General features: G+C 35.1%; 1 protein-coding gene across 1 annotated transcript in view; it reads left to right on the forward strand.

The window, feature by feature from the left end:
* Positions 1-10684: 10684 nt before the first annotated feature.
* LOC136029421 (two pore potassium channel protein sup-9-like) overlaps positions 10685-15074 on the forward strand; it is a 185628-nt gene continuing 181238 nt past the window's right edge. Inside the window, exon 1 of the mRNA XM_065707795.1 lies at positions 10685-11059. Coding sequence (XP_065563867.1) covers positions 10933-11059 — 127 coding nt within the window. The 5' untranslated portion in view covers positions 10685-10932. The remainder of the gene's footprint in view (positions 11060-15074) is intronic.

Raw genomic sequence — 15074 nt, forward strand, 5'->3', positions numbered from 1 at the left:
TCCCAGAGTTTAGAAAACTACTTAATAATCTAATAGACTCAAAGCATGTTTCAACATTGTGTTAACATTGTTATCTCTTATATTTACAATTTTATGATTGCATTGATACATATTACCCTGTGTACCTGGTCTAGGTGAAAAATTTAAACGAATTTTACGCAAATATAACATTGATACATGATTTGAGTCAAATAGACCACTAAGTAGTTTTCTAAATTCTGTGAAGGGTCGGACTCATGGCAATTTGTTGTTGTTTGGAGTCTGATGCGTTCTACCAATAGGTCATATGCGTTCGTATCACTTGGTTTATCTGTGCCTTCTGTAATCAATAGCTTGCTTGGGTGACACTTCAGTCAATATTCACTAAACAAGATTATGTATCGCTTAACTTGTTATTGGTAGGGGCTTATTCTCCTGAAGCAGCTGCCTGTGTTGAAAAACAGGAATAAAAAGAATGCAACTTTGCTTTATCATACAGCAACCAAAGTACATATACAACACAACTATAATAAATAATACATTTGACATTATAACCTGTCACATACCTTCAGATATAGAAAATTAATCACATAAAATAAGGATAATAAAACAAATAAAAGTGTAAGCAGGGTAGCTCTAAAATAGAATAATACGGGAGGGGGCATCATGGCCTTCAAGATTAAAATAATATGGAGCCATCTACCACGTACCTTGCTATTTATAGGTCCTATTTGCCAGCAACAACTACCAGCATTTAAAAATAGGAACCAAAAGGATGCAATTTACTTTATCAAACAACAATTATAATGCTTATACAACTGAATTATAATAAATGATACAAACAGCTTGTAACCTGTCACCTAAATCAAAATATAAAAACATAAACAAATAAAATACAAATAAGACAACTCTAAAAAAACATACAGGAAAAATTTTAGGGAATAAACGAAATCAGGGGTGTTAACCTGATTACTTAATAAGTTTGTGCTTAGTCATCCAGGCCGTGTTCAAGGAAACATGGCGGAGGTATAACTAGTCATCTGTCTGAAAAGGGGCTAACCTTGGTCTGTGTAACCTAGTTATAGAACCTTCTCGGCTAGGTGTACACTCCTTTCTTTTACGTTTCCTTTCTGATTTGCCAGGGCTACTGGTAACTGCTGATATTGTGGGAAGGCTTGAACCTTCTCTGTTTAGGTTTTTAACTGAGTTATTCGGGCTATGGACTGCATCTTGCAAATGTTTTGGTGCTAACTTAGAAAGCAGTTAACAAATAGCCCGAGTTAGATCAGAAACCTGCTTTGCAACACCTTCAAATATGACTATGTACCTCATGTTGAGTTCCTCAACTGGAGGTTGATTAGGAGCCAGTGGAGGGAAAGAGTCTGTGTGTAAAATGGGGATGTGTTCTGTATGAGTTGGAAGTGCTTTCTTCATGACCTCAGCAGCAGTCTTCCTGGGGATGTTATTGGTGAATGAGTAATCGTGGCAATTGTGTGGTGGTGTCTATAGTACTTCTTGTGGAAAGTTTTACACTGGCAGAACTCACCAACAGTTTGTCGAACTATTTATTGAGACGGTTATCTTTGGATTTTTCTCTCTCTTTGTTTTTTTCATGGCTGGCGAGTTCGGCTTTATATATTTCGATTACGATAATTGAATAATAGCATTAACTTCATCATAACCATTTCGACTAAGGAATTCGAAATTTATTTATGTTTTCTAATTAGTTTTTGAGGTTAAATTTTGTAAGTGAAATTAATTTATTTTATTTCAAAATATTTTCATTGCTTTGAAATTACTTTAATGCTTTAAAGATCATTATTCTTATGAGACGTAATGATATGAAAGGAGTAGATAAACAGATTAAAAGATTAAAACTACTCTATTCAAAAATATGTCCATATAGATATGTAGGTATAAAGAACTACATTTTCAATTATATGGTACAAATGTACAAGTTTATAAAAGAATATCTTGTAAAAATTCAATCTACTTCAAATAGGTAAATTCATCTTAATTGATGAAACCATATACACTCATTTAATTTACAATTAATTAGAAAAGACAGAATTTATCAATTGAGTTTGAAAGCTGTTAGGTTTCAGAAATTTGGGATTCATGCTTATATTTGAAACAGTGAAATTTGAGAAAGACACACCAAAGACCTTTCAAACTGAACAATTGACGCAAAAGCAGCAATATCACGGCTGGCCAGAATCAGAGTGCAATCCACGCAAAATAGATCTTGATTTACTTTCACCATAGGCACTGTCTAATCTACTAATCTACTACCTAGTCTAATGATTAGTGGATCGTTAAAATAAATGATTGTTTATTTTACCTCTCATTTATTGTAGGGTGGCTACATTGCTGCCATTGGTGTTTGTTTTACCGAGCATTTTTTTTTTTACCGCCCAATGTGTACGTCGCAATACTATCCTCTAGACCTCTAAGAGGACCTAGACCCTTGTCTGAGAGGACGCGGATTCGAATCCCAGTGTACCCAATTCTTCAGTTTAGGACGGGGGTCAGTGGCGTGACTCTGTAAGCTTAGCCAGAGTCGACCCAGCTCTAAATGGGTACCTGGAGAAATCTGGGGAAGGTAAACAGGAAGGGTGTGCGAAAGCACAGGATGGCTGGCCCCCAACCCCTCATTGCACTTCCTGGCTGAAGGGCCAAGAAACGGAGATCAGCACCGCCGGTACGGACTGTAAAGTCTAATGCCGTATCCTTTACTTTTTTTTTTTTTTTAGACCTCTAAAAATCGTCGGTAAGAAAAACTCCCTGTGAAACGAGCGCTTGGTAAGAAAAGTGTGTTTTGGGACAGTTAGCAGTTGCTTATCTGTAGATATGTGAAAACGTATACACTGGCTAGCAAAACTTTACCGTTAACCTTTCGGGAGAAAGTACGGCTTCTTTGAAAATAAAAAATTAAATCCTTATATCTAAACTTTATCTCAAATATTATCTAGAACTTCAAATAAGCATAAACATTAGATCAATTGGAATAAAAAAAATCTAAACTTTATTCTTATGCTTAAAATTTTCTAAAAATCACACTAAAAATGTATCAGTGTATTTTCTCCCATAATTTGTCATGTTTACAAAAATTGCTTGTATCAATTTCCTGTTAGGTCGGGGGAGCATGTGCGTAATTGAAAATTGCTACCAACAATTTCTATTAAGATGGCTGGAACACATTATAAATTTATATGATTATCCATTTACGTGCTTGGCCAAAACATTACGTTTCCTGAGCCTAATGAAATTATTGAGATATACTTCAAAGCGGACCACTGCTTTGTAACACTGCATTAGTATATTGTAGAATATAAATCTCACACTCTTGCGAAATCTCACAGTAGACAAGCCGAATTGAAGTTTTGTTTAATCTAGAGCTCCGAGTTCGAAACCTGAAAGTTCGTTACATTTGACATCCATATTCTATTCTGGGCCATTCTCCAAAGAAAAGCCCTCTCGCATCGTCTCTTGTTCCTGACATGTAGAAATTGAGCTCAAACGCAAATCCCTCAATGTCTGTTTTGGATGAAATTAAACGGAAATTTCTCCCCTTTATACTAGTAAGCAGTAAGAAGATTAGTTGCAGTACGGTATAATAGGTTTATTTCAGTTCTTAGTGATACTATATTCCAACTTCAACATTCTGTTCCTCATAAGAATACTAAGCTATCTTTGGCAGAACTGAGAGTCTTTGAGCTCATAAGCTTTTGAAATATTTAATAAGAACCAGAGAAACGAAGAAAAGCTTTGATTTTCTTTCAAATGAAGTACTGGGCTCTAAGACTGTTTAAAATGTTTTATTTCAGCATAAAAGGCGGTAAGGCAAGGCTTTCAGCTTATTATTAATCAGGCCGTGGTAATGAACTGTAAGTAAAGAACAACTTGGGTCCGTAGTAAACGAAACTCTGGAAAAAAATTGATATCAATAGATATATCAAAAGAATTAGCTTATTATGCCAATTCCAAATCTATATGTTCTATTAAATTTAGTGTTACCCATCAAAGGGAATGAGCCTGAAAAAAATTCGCTTGATTTTCGAAAAAAGGCAAAACTCCCCCTTAAAGTCAAATGATCTTTATGAAAATAACACCATCAGTTTCACATAATTAGAGGACGTTACTGTAGAGGTTTCAAGGTTCTATCTAAAAAAATATGGATTGTTTTTGCCAGAAAAAGATAACGGATGAGAAAGACAGGACTCAATAGTCCTAGAATATCGGGAGAGAGCTCATTCGAACCAAAATAAAGATTTTAATACCATTTTTAAGTTAAGAAAATATTGGAGGGCAATTAGGCCCCTTTCTACGCCCCTTTTTCTAAAAATCGTCCAGTTAAAATTTTTGAGACAGCCATTTTGTTCAGCATGGTTGAAAAGCACAACAACTTGTCTTTGGAGATAACATGACCCCCCAGCTTTTTGGGGAAAGGTCTTTAAATTGCATAAAGAAAGAAAATGATCAAAAATGGGGTTTTTAATCATTTTCTTTCTTTACGTGATGGCAGGCCAATGTGGTTTAAGAAATTGTCTTTAAGTTGTAAAATTCGCCAATTGTTTACTCATAGTATTTATTATTTGGGAGCATTGATAAATTTTATGTATGGGTGGGATTTTCTGATGAGGGGATTTTTCAAGGGGATAAATTTCCATGGAGAGGGAATTTTCAAGGGGGTGAGCTTTCCAGGGGAAATTTTACACTGGAAGAATTTGCCAGAATTCCTATACGAAATTCTTTTTATAGCACGTGCTTTTTCTTTGCCGATTTAAAGTTACGCGAGGAGATGTTAAGGGTAATTGTCCAGGGTAAATTTTCAGCCTGATTGAATTGTCTAGTGGTTATTTCTGTGGAAAGAAGATTTTTTTTTGTGGAGGTGGAGCCATATTTCATTCCATTGTTATAAAAAAAACGATCAGAAATTAAAGTTTTCTCAACTGAGACTAAGGAGAAACATCAAAATCTAGAATGAGCAGAAATTATTACGCATATGAGGCGGATTGCCCCCTTCTTGACGCTTAGCACTTTACTCTAAAGTTTGAAATTTGTCGAAATTCGTTAAGAACAACCCCTGAAAGATGAGGGTGGTTTAATGAAAACAATAAGAAGCTCTTTTAAAAGTGCTAAAAATTTAACGTAAAGATCGAGGTGTCGAGGAAGAGGAAAGCCCCCTTATATACGCAATAATTTCTGTTAGTTTTAAGTTTTTATGTTGCTCTTTACTTTCAGTTGATGAACTTGTTTTTTTTATTTAATCCTGTGCAAATCTTGGGCTACAAATACCGAAGTATTTTAAATGGATTTATCCTACATCCCTTAAAAATGAAAAAGTAATAACACAATAAAATCAAATTTATATCAAATTACTGCAAATTCGTTTTATTATATTGTTGCTGATTTTTCTTTTCATAATTTTAGAGGACACAGCAAAATTCTTTTTGGATTACTTTAGTTTTTGCAGCCCAAAAACTACGTTTTGCATTAGCATGGCTTATAAGCTTTAAGTTTTGCCTCAATATTATTAATATAGTGCTTAATAACATTGTTAATATTAGTTTGTTTTTAATGTTAATCAAAACTCTCTGCAATTTGTTTTGAGAAACAGCTTCTTGATTTTTAGTTTTATTTCACTTCCATTTTGATGGATGGAACTGAAGTAAAAAGCACCCACATGGGAGAGTGGGTAGAACGACAGCACCCTTTTATGACAGAAAAATAGAATGGTATATATTGTGAGTCGTAAACACAATTTTTATGGCACTTGATATTTACCAATTGACATATAGCGATCGCAATTTCTGTTGGTCGGTCTATCGGTCCCAGTTTTGCTAGTTTGGGCACTTCCAGATAAGCTAGGACGATGAAATTTGTCAGGCATATCAGAGAGCAGACCAAATCAAATTAAAAATAGCTGTTTCCCCGATTCGACCATGTGGGGTTGAGGGGTGGGGGGACGGTTAATTCGGAAAAAGTAGAAAAAATAGCTATTTTTAACAACCAGATGATCGGAGCTTAATGAAATTTGATATTTAGAAGCACAAGTCCTAGATACGTGATTGGAACTACCGGAACGGATCCGCTCTCTTTGGGGTAGTTGGAGGGCGGAGAATAATTTGGAAAAATTAGAAGAATTGAGATTGTTTTTAACTTACGAACGAGTGATCGGATCTTAATGAAATTTAATATTTAGAAGGACCTCATAACTCAAACCTCTTAATTTAAATTCCGACCGTATTCAGTGTCACTGGGGGGAGTTGGGGGGGGCGGAAATCTTGGGAAACGCTTAAAATGGAGAAATCGGAATGAAACCTGGTGGGAAGTATAAGCACAAGTCCTACATACATGATTAACATAACCGGGCCGGATATGCTCTCTTTGGGGGAGTTGGAGGGGTACCTAATTCGGTAATTCGGAAAAAGTAGAAAAAATAAGGTATTTCTAACTCACGAGCGGGTGATTGGATCTTAATGAAGTTTGATATTTAGAAGGACCTCGTATCTCAAGAGCTCTGGTTTTCAATCCTGACTGGATCTGGTGACTTTGGGGGGAGTTGGAGGAAGAAATCGAAAATCTTGGAAAACGCTTAGAGTGGAGAGATCGTCATGATACTTGGTGGGAAGAATAAGCACAGGTCCTAGATATGTGATTGACAAAACCAGACCAGATTGGATCTCTTTGGAGGAGTTGGAGGGGGGGTTTATTTCGGAAAAATTTGAAAAAAATAAGGTGTTTTTAACTTATGAACGGGTGATAAGACCTTAATGAAATTTGAAATTTACTTCCTTTCTCAGAGATTTTATTTTAAATCCCTGTCGGATCTGGTGACATTGGGAGGAGCTGGAGTGGGAAACTCCAAATTTCGGAAAACGCTTAGAGTGTAGAAATAGGGATGAAACTTGGAGGGAGGAATAAGCTCATGTCCTAGATACGTTATTGACATAACCGGACCGAATCCACTCTCTTTGGCGGAGTTGGGGGATTTGATATTTTGGGCACTTCCAGATAAGCCAGGACGATGAAAGTTTGCAGGCATATCAGGGACCCAGACTAGATTAAATTAGAAATAGTCTCTTACGCAATTCGACCATCTGGGGGGGGGGGGAGCGAGCGAACAAGATAGTTGAGAAGAATTTTATTTGCAAATAAAACAAATGATTGTTCTTCTTAAGTATGATTTGTGGGGTAGGGGCATGATTCTCACTTAGCGTGCGAGAGGACTCGGGTTTGAATTCCGGACCACCCCAATTTTTACATGAAGAAGATCCAAAACTAGATACGTGATCAATATAGCGATCGCTGAAAGTTGACAGGCATATCAGAAAACCGACAAGATTAAACTAGAAATAGTCACTTCCCCGATTTGAACATCTGGGGGTGGGGGTGAGTGGAAGGACGGTTAATCGGAAAAAAATAGAAAAAATGAGGTGTTTTTAACTTACGAACAGGTTATCGGATCTTAATGAAATTTGATATTTAAAAGGACCTCTTGTCTCAGAGCTCTTATTTTAAACCCCGACCGTATCTGGTGACATTAGGGGGAGTTGAAGGGGGAAACCATAAATCTTGGAAAATGCTTAGAGTGGACTGATCGTAATGAAATTTGGTGGGGAGAAGCTCTTGGCTCTTCCGACCTCGTCACAAGTGCCATATGAGCTCTTGGCTGGATAGTTTTTACCTCTTTGCTACAGGGGATAATTTTCTGTTGTTGTTTTTCTCCTTAAAATGTCTTGCAAAAGCCCACAAATGCATTATACTGTTTATAGTTCTTACACTTTGTGAAATCGAACATTTTTGTTATCTGGATGTTATCGTAAAATTTCGGTAATTTGGTAATTTTAAAAAAAGCTTATGGAGAAAAAAAGTTAACTCGAAACCTCAATAAAATTGTTTGTCTTGATGTTAACAATTTGTTAAGATTTTGGTAAACTGGTGATTAAAAAAAAGGCTTATGGAGAAAAAAAGTTAACCAGAAACCTCGATAAAACTGTTGTTTTGATGTTAACGGTTTGTAAGTGACATAAATAAATGTGGCATTAAATGACATTTTGCAATGATAGTACACAAAATGCCTTGAGTGAGCTTTTAAAACTACATCATATCTACAACATTTAGGTAGAATACGCTTGCCTTTGCAACTTCGTCACCGTTGCGTTACATCACTTGTGATGTAAACACCAATAGACACTTTTTGCCGAAAAAAAATGATACTCTTGGCCAAAGTGTTTGTCAAAACTGGTCAGTATTGTTTCTACTTTCGATGAATGCAGATCTTCCTTAATATATTAGAGGAAAATAGGGCATTTGCTGTTTCGTTTAGTTTATATCAAACCAAGATCCTTAAGGAGTTGAACAAAGAGTAGGGCAAACTTGTAAAAGTGGAAACTGGCTCTAGCGTAGATTAATTCACCAATGCCATCTTGCGTTTGGCGACCTTATCTACTGAAAACTACAGAGCATACTTGTCTTTTAAACACAGTAACAAATTAGGGGAGGAAAAGGAAAACAGAATTTTGTCTCCAGTAGACCAATTAGCTTGAAGAAAATTAGCCTGCTTAATCTATTAAGATTTTTTTAGGCTATTAAAGTAACCTAGGATTAAGATATTTTTATAAAGTAACCTAGGGCTACTTTATGAATGTGGATTTTAACTACTGAATGTGGATTCTACTTTATGAATGTGGATTTTAACTAAAATAGTCCCCGAAATAAAACAAAAAGAAACTGCTGATTAACGATAACTTATAGGGAAGGCGCAATCCCTTTTTTAGGAGGAGGAGACAAATTTGCCGATTATAGCCTTGGCTATCTATAAAAGTTTCTTTTGCATTATGAGCCAAATATTCATGAAGAAAAGCCAAAAAAATAACAGCAAATCTAGAAAATAAAGAAATGTTTGTTTTGTGACTAGGGCCAAAAACTTTTAGGAATTACATCAAATATCAACTTCTGAAACTCTCTGAATCCTTTGTTGACCTAAATTAAGTACTGTATTCCTAAACTCTAAGCAATATTTTTTCGGAAAGTGGCTGGATACCCTATGTAGGCTTGTTTGAATAGTGATTATTTACTCTACTATGTAATTACCTGCAAATATTTTGAGTGAGCAAACCTACACAGACATAAATAATATCTATGGAGCAGTTCAGACTATTCAGTAAAGCCATTTTCACAAGATAAATTAAAAGATTAGAATTATTACTCAGACAACATCCTTATTTTTATAATTTACAATCTTCTTCCACAATACTGTAAGATTTTTGAACTTCTCATAAGGAAGTACACTTTAGTTATTTCAATCTTTACTATAAAAATTATAATTTTTCGAAAAAAAAATATGATTTCTAAAAACATTACGTTATTGATCAAAAAAGGTTTCTCAATACAAAGATTTCCTTTAAATGAGCCATTAAACCGCTCTGTGATGTTCCAGTGCCCCGCTAGGTGAGGAGAAAAAAACGAAAGAAAAAAATAATGCCTTCGATGCAGAATATCGTGGTTGCAGCACTTTTCTTGTTTTTCAAGTCAATGGGTTTTTGTTGTTGTTTAAGCAAAGGGACTGCAGGTTTTCTGTATAGGGGTTTCGTACATGACATTTCTAAAGTGTACTTCTTGTTTTGATCTGACTCTATTTTTAGGAGCTTTGGGCTATTGTATTTCTTAGTTGCTAGCTACCGCTACAACCCTGATTCTATCTTCTGGTTACATGTGAATATGGTGCTTATTCAGATGTTTTTCTTAGCCACAAATTGCTAAGCCTTTAGACAAAATTCGTATATTTATAAAAGCCTAGCTTCAATTTTATGTGAAACCTCGGTACAAATAAGAAATATTTAGAAACAAAATGCAGAAGAAAAAAAAATGTCTGCTCATTCAATAAGTAATCAAAATTCTACTTGAACGCAGTTTTGAATTTGAACTTCTAGTCTCAGTCATGGTAAAAAAAAAAAAAAAAAAAAAAAAAAAAAAAAAAAAAAAAAAAAAAAAAAAAAAAAAAAACTGGACGATGAGCAAACTGACGAAAATCCTGTTTTGAATGAAGAACTCACGTTCAGGTTTTTAAGAATGCTGGTTTCGTCAACACTTTTTTTTATAATTACAGTCCAAAGGCGAGAGTGATGTGTTTTGTGCATAAGAATCGTGGAAATCGTCCACACCACCCTGACAGTCCAGGAATATGACAAACACTACAGACTGCAATCATCTCATTTCCAGCTAAAATTTTCAAGAGATGTAAGCCCTTAATTAAAGAAATCAAGCTCACATAAACAAGTTGACATTAGTAACTTTATTTCATAAAAATAATTTTTTAACAGATAGCATTTGGGTCTTAATCCCGAATAGTGTCTTCTATGGTTGTTTTGAATTCTGTCCATAAATATAGAAATCAACCTTACTAAGTTTAACAGAAATGAAATTGATTTCAAAAAGTTTAGTTCATAATGCCCTTTCTCAAGTGTCAGAAGTATCTTCAAGTGTCAGAAAAGTATAGTTTATATTCATTTTATTTTTACGACGTCCGAAAAAAAGTACTGCTTAAAGTGTGACTTTTAACGGTCAACAAGTTGATTTCAGTAAGCTTAGCTTATGCAAATATTCACTCATATTTTTCACTTTTTTCCAGAACTTTTAGAGCTGGTACTATCTTGGAGTTGAAAACACGGCCATCAATTCTACTCATGTCATCTGTAAGCGAAACAAAAAGTCTCCTTTATAAGTAGATTGTGTGCTATTTTGGTCCAGGCGCTATGTCATTTCAGGAATGTAAAAATTGCTCACAGCAGTCTCGGCCTGGATAGGTGTCTCTAGTTATTTTATCGATCCAGGGACTACAGATACCACAGAGTTCTGTTCTCCAAAGATTATCCTATGTTATGTCAAGAAAGAACAGTCATGCCGTATCAGGGCGAGAGATCAGAGTGAAATGATTTTTTTCAAAGAATGAAACGGCAGAATGTTAGAACATTATCTTTAGTCGTATGCACGTTCACCTACTTGTTGATTGGTGCTGCTGTCTTTGATTTCTTGGAATCTGAAGCCGAAGTCAAAAGATGGGAAGTACTTGTTGGTAAGTGTTCGGTTTCTTTCTGCTATGATAAGGTACTTGTATTAGTAGTAGGTACATCTTGGGCCATTTTTTTTCAAAATAAAGTTTCTTTTTAGAGAAACAAAATAAACAAGAGAATTCAGACGAAAACGACAAAAAGTCAAATAAAAGGAAGATGAATAAAAGAAGCGAAATATTTTTGAATCAATTCAAACTGTTATTAAATAAAAAAGGTTTTTCAACTGAAAGTAAGGAGCTACAATAAGACAAACAGAAATTATTATATATATATATGAGGGGTTTGCCCACTCGTCAATACCTTGCTCTGTACGCAAAAGTTCAAATTTTGCTTCAATTCCTTAAAAATGAACCCTGAATCCCGAAGGCAACCCTGAATCCCATAAGAACTATTTATTCTTAATTAGAATTAATAGTTCTTATGAATGTACTAAGAAAACTTAGCGTAAAAAGCGAGGTATTGACGAGGGGCGAACCCCCTCATATACGTAATAATCTCTGTTTGTTCTAAGTTTTAATGTTGCTCCTTACTTTCAGTTGAAAAAGCTCGTCTTTTTATTTAATTTCTGATCTTTTTTTAAATAATGCCGGAAAATCTGGCACCCCTTCCTAGAAAATTGCCTTCCACCATGAAAAATTCTTCCTTGGAGAGATCCTCCAAACTTCCCCCCCCCAAGAACCCCCCAGAAAAAAACTGAAAACATCTGTTTACTTGCCAATAACTGATACTATATATAAACAATGGGCAAAGTCCATAGCTTGCAGCCCGTCTTCCCGGGACTGTGGGGGATTAAGGCATCCTCAAAGAAATAGCTATTGAACTTTTCGACTATACTGAGCAAAATTGATATCTCAAAATTTTAATCAGTTGTCTTTGGGAAAAACTGAGCTTAGGAGGGAGCCTAGTTGCTCTCCAAATTTTGGGTCACTTATAAGGGCTTTAGAGCTTTAAATTTTTGTTCGAATAATCCCTCTTGCGATATTCTAGAACCACTGGGTCGATACTATCACGACTGGGAAAAAAACAGCAAAAAACAACAAAAAACAAACAAACACGCATCCCTGATCTTTCTTCTGGTATAACATACAATATTCAACATTTTTGCAGATAGGAGCTTGAAACTTCTACAGTAGGGTTCTCTGATACGTTTAATGGTGTGATTTTCATTAAGGTTCTATGTTTGTAAGGATGTTTTCCCCCTTTTTAGAAAATAATGCGAATTTACTCAGGGTCATAACTTTTAATGATTAGGATTAAAGTTAATGAAAACTTATATATTTGAGCTAAGCATATACATCCGATTTTTAGAATTTTGTTTTTTAGAGTTTCGGTTACTATTTAGCCGGGTCGCTCCTTACTTACTGTTCGTTACCACGAACTGTCTGATAATAGTTTGAATCAGAACAAAATTATCAGAACAATTACCAATTTTTTTTAACAACATATCTGTGCTAGAAACTTGACGCTGTGGTAAACTGTTTAACGTCGTCAATTTGGGAACGACTCCTCCGCTCCACCCTACCTAGGCCTCTTGATTCGGAGCATGGTCCCCTTTATTATTATTTATCCCTGTATCTTAGTTCATGAGCTGAAGGTAACGGTATAGTGTTAACACCCCTTTGAAGGAAACATCTTAATAAAATTAAAGTAGTATCTTTAAATCTCTTATTTTATACTTTTGAACTAAAGTCGGTGTTTTGGTACCCGGGTTGGGCCTATGAATCTAAAGTCTGGTAATAGCTTACTTTTTTGAGTACCCATGAAATAAGAAATTATCTAAAAAGAGGAACGAAAAGTAGCCTAAAAAATAAATAAAGTAACATAGATAACACAATAGTAGATACGATGGGCTCCAATGGGATCCTAACTTGCAAAGACAATTTTGCTGGGAAAGCACAATCAGTAATGTCGATGAAAAAAAAGACACAAATATTCGTTGATATACTACTTCCAGCCCCCCGCCATAAGAGCCAATAAGAGCTATTAAAGTGAAAGTAGTAGCCATAAGGGAAGTAGCCATACTTCCAGCCATAAGAGCCAAAAGTGTAAAATCATAAGAATCAAACTTTTATGTCTAATGCAAAGTATCCGTGGGATGTTGAACTGCAGTCCGAAATTTTCTAGAGGGTAAGGAATGTCATTGGGTGCAAGTTCGGCGTGGTGATATCATAAGTGATGGCTTGCAAAGATAAGTGGTAGAGAAGTGTAATCCAGCCCAGCTCCATCTGTCAATATTTTTTAATTGAATTTACTGGTATCCAACATATTTTTTAGTAGCTAAAAAAAAAAAAAAATACTTAATCGGCTATATCCCACCAAACCCTTGACTGCTTTAAGAGCAACAGAAAGTACCTCCTAGTTATTGCTTTGCTAAATAGAATTTTCGTAGCACAAAAATTACAAAAGTTATTTCATTATTTCTATTTGCCGTTATATGTGTCCACTGTTAGGAAAAAGAAGCATTTAATTTCTCTAAGAATTTACTGTCGAGAACTTAGACCAATTTTTAATGCCTTATCCACTTTTGTGGAGTATTTATATCTTTTTTTCCAAAAATTCACAAGAAGGATTGCTCGGCTAGACAGGCCGAGCTCAAAAGCTATGAAATTAAAATATCTTAGAGGAGGACTGCTCCAGCACTAAAGCTCAAGAAAGCGTAGCAGGCAGAACCTATATGTAAATATGCCAAAAAGGTGCATCACTACTACTTAGATATAAAAGAAATCGGTCAGTTTCATTTAGTCCTCCTTTGTGCCAAATTTGATTGGAATCATTTCCTTGAAGTGCCGGTTTGATGATAAAAAAAATAATTAGACTTTATTATTAGAGTCTGACCGCTGGTAAAATTACTTAGATAAACCTGAAACGATTTATATTTCCCATAGGCAGATGGTGCCTTATTAGTTTTATGGATACTCTTAAGATCTTTCTCTCTTAGAAACATGAAAACCTTATTTAAAACTGTGCCTCTATATGATGGATTCTGTCCGCAAAATACGCTCAGATACCGCTTTAAATAGCATTAAATGTTATATTTGATATTCTTTAGTCTTTGGGGAAAATAAAAACGGGAAATCAAACAATCAAAATAAAATGATCAAAGAGCAGGCCCCTTCACCAAGAAAACTCTCCTTTATGCATATCATTAGCTGTTTGTAGTACAAAATGTAAGTAAGACGTTACTCGTGCTAATAGTAACTGAAACTCTAAGAAATGGAGTTTTGATACATTCAACTAATTGAATCTTTTCAGCAAATTGTGACTATGTAAAATTCATTGACTTTAAAGTCACCCATCAAAAGTTAGGAGCATGAGAAATTTTCCCAATTTTCAAAGACGGTTGAATTACAGTGAGACTGTTAGTGCAGTAAGACAATTGTGATTCCCTATGGTCTTTTATTGAATTAGTTTTATAATCAGATTTGAACTTGAAAATAGTTCACCTTGAACTTGGATTATATTAGTTGACATACATAGCCTATTAGTAGTATTGATTGAAATAGTAGTTTTGACTTGCATTCTAGTCTTAATTGGAATTCTGGACTGTCCCTGGCTATGATATGTAGATTTCGCAATAATGGATCAAAATAGGAAGATTATTTTAAATCCGTTACTGAACATTGTCACCAGATCCATGCTTGATGGTGCGACAATTGATCGGATTATCCGAAAAGCTTGAGTTTTTTTTTTATCATGGTACTATTATCAGTGCTAAAAAGTTTCTATAAGGAGCTGAATATTCAGAGTCGATTTGTGGAACATGCGAAGGATAAGGATAATGTGTTTAACATATGTAAACAGTTAAATCAGGCGACAAAGGATAATTTCCACTTTTGTGGTTTTCTCACCTTCTGAAACCCCAACAATCGGGGAGGCAGTCTCGGCTACTTTAGTCTGGAAAGTTAAGGAGCTCTTTCGAAAAATTTACAGTTTTTTAGAGAATGCGACGCATTTGGGTCCTTTTCGGCGAGCTACAATTGATACTAATGTAACAACTAACCCTGCCTCGGCTCCTAC

The sequence above is a fragment of the Artemia franciscana genome, chromosome 7, assembly GCF_032884065.1.
Source record: "Artemia franciscana chromosome 7, ASM3288406v1, whole genome shotgun sequence".
Taxonomy (NCBI): Eukaryota; Metazoa; Arthropoda; class Branchiopoda; order Anostraca; family Artemiidae; genus Artemia; species Artemia franciscana.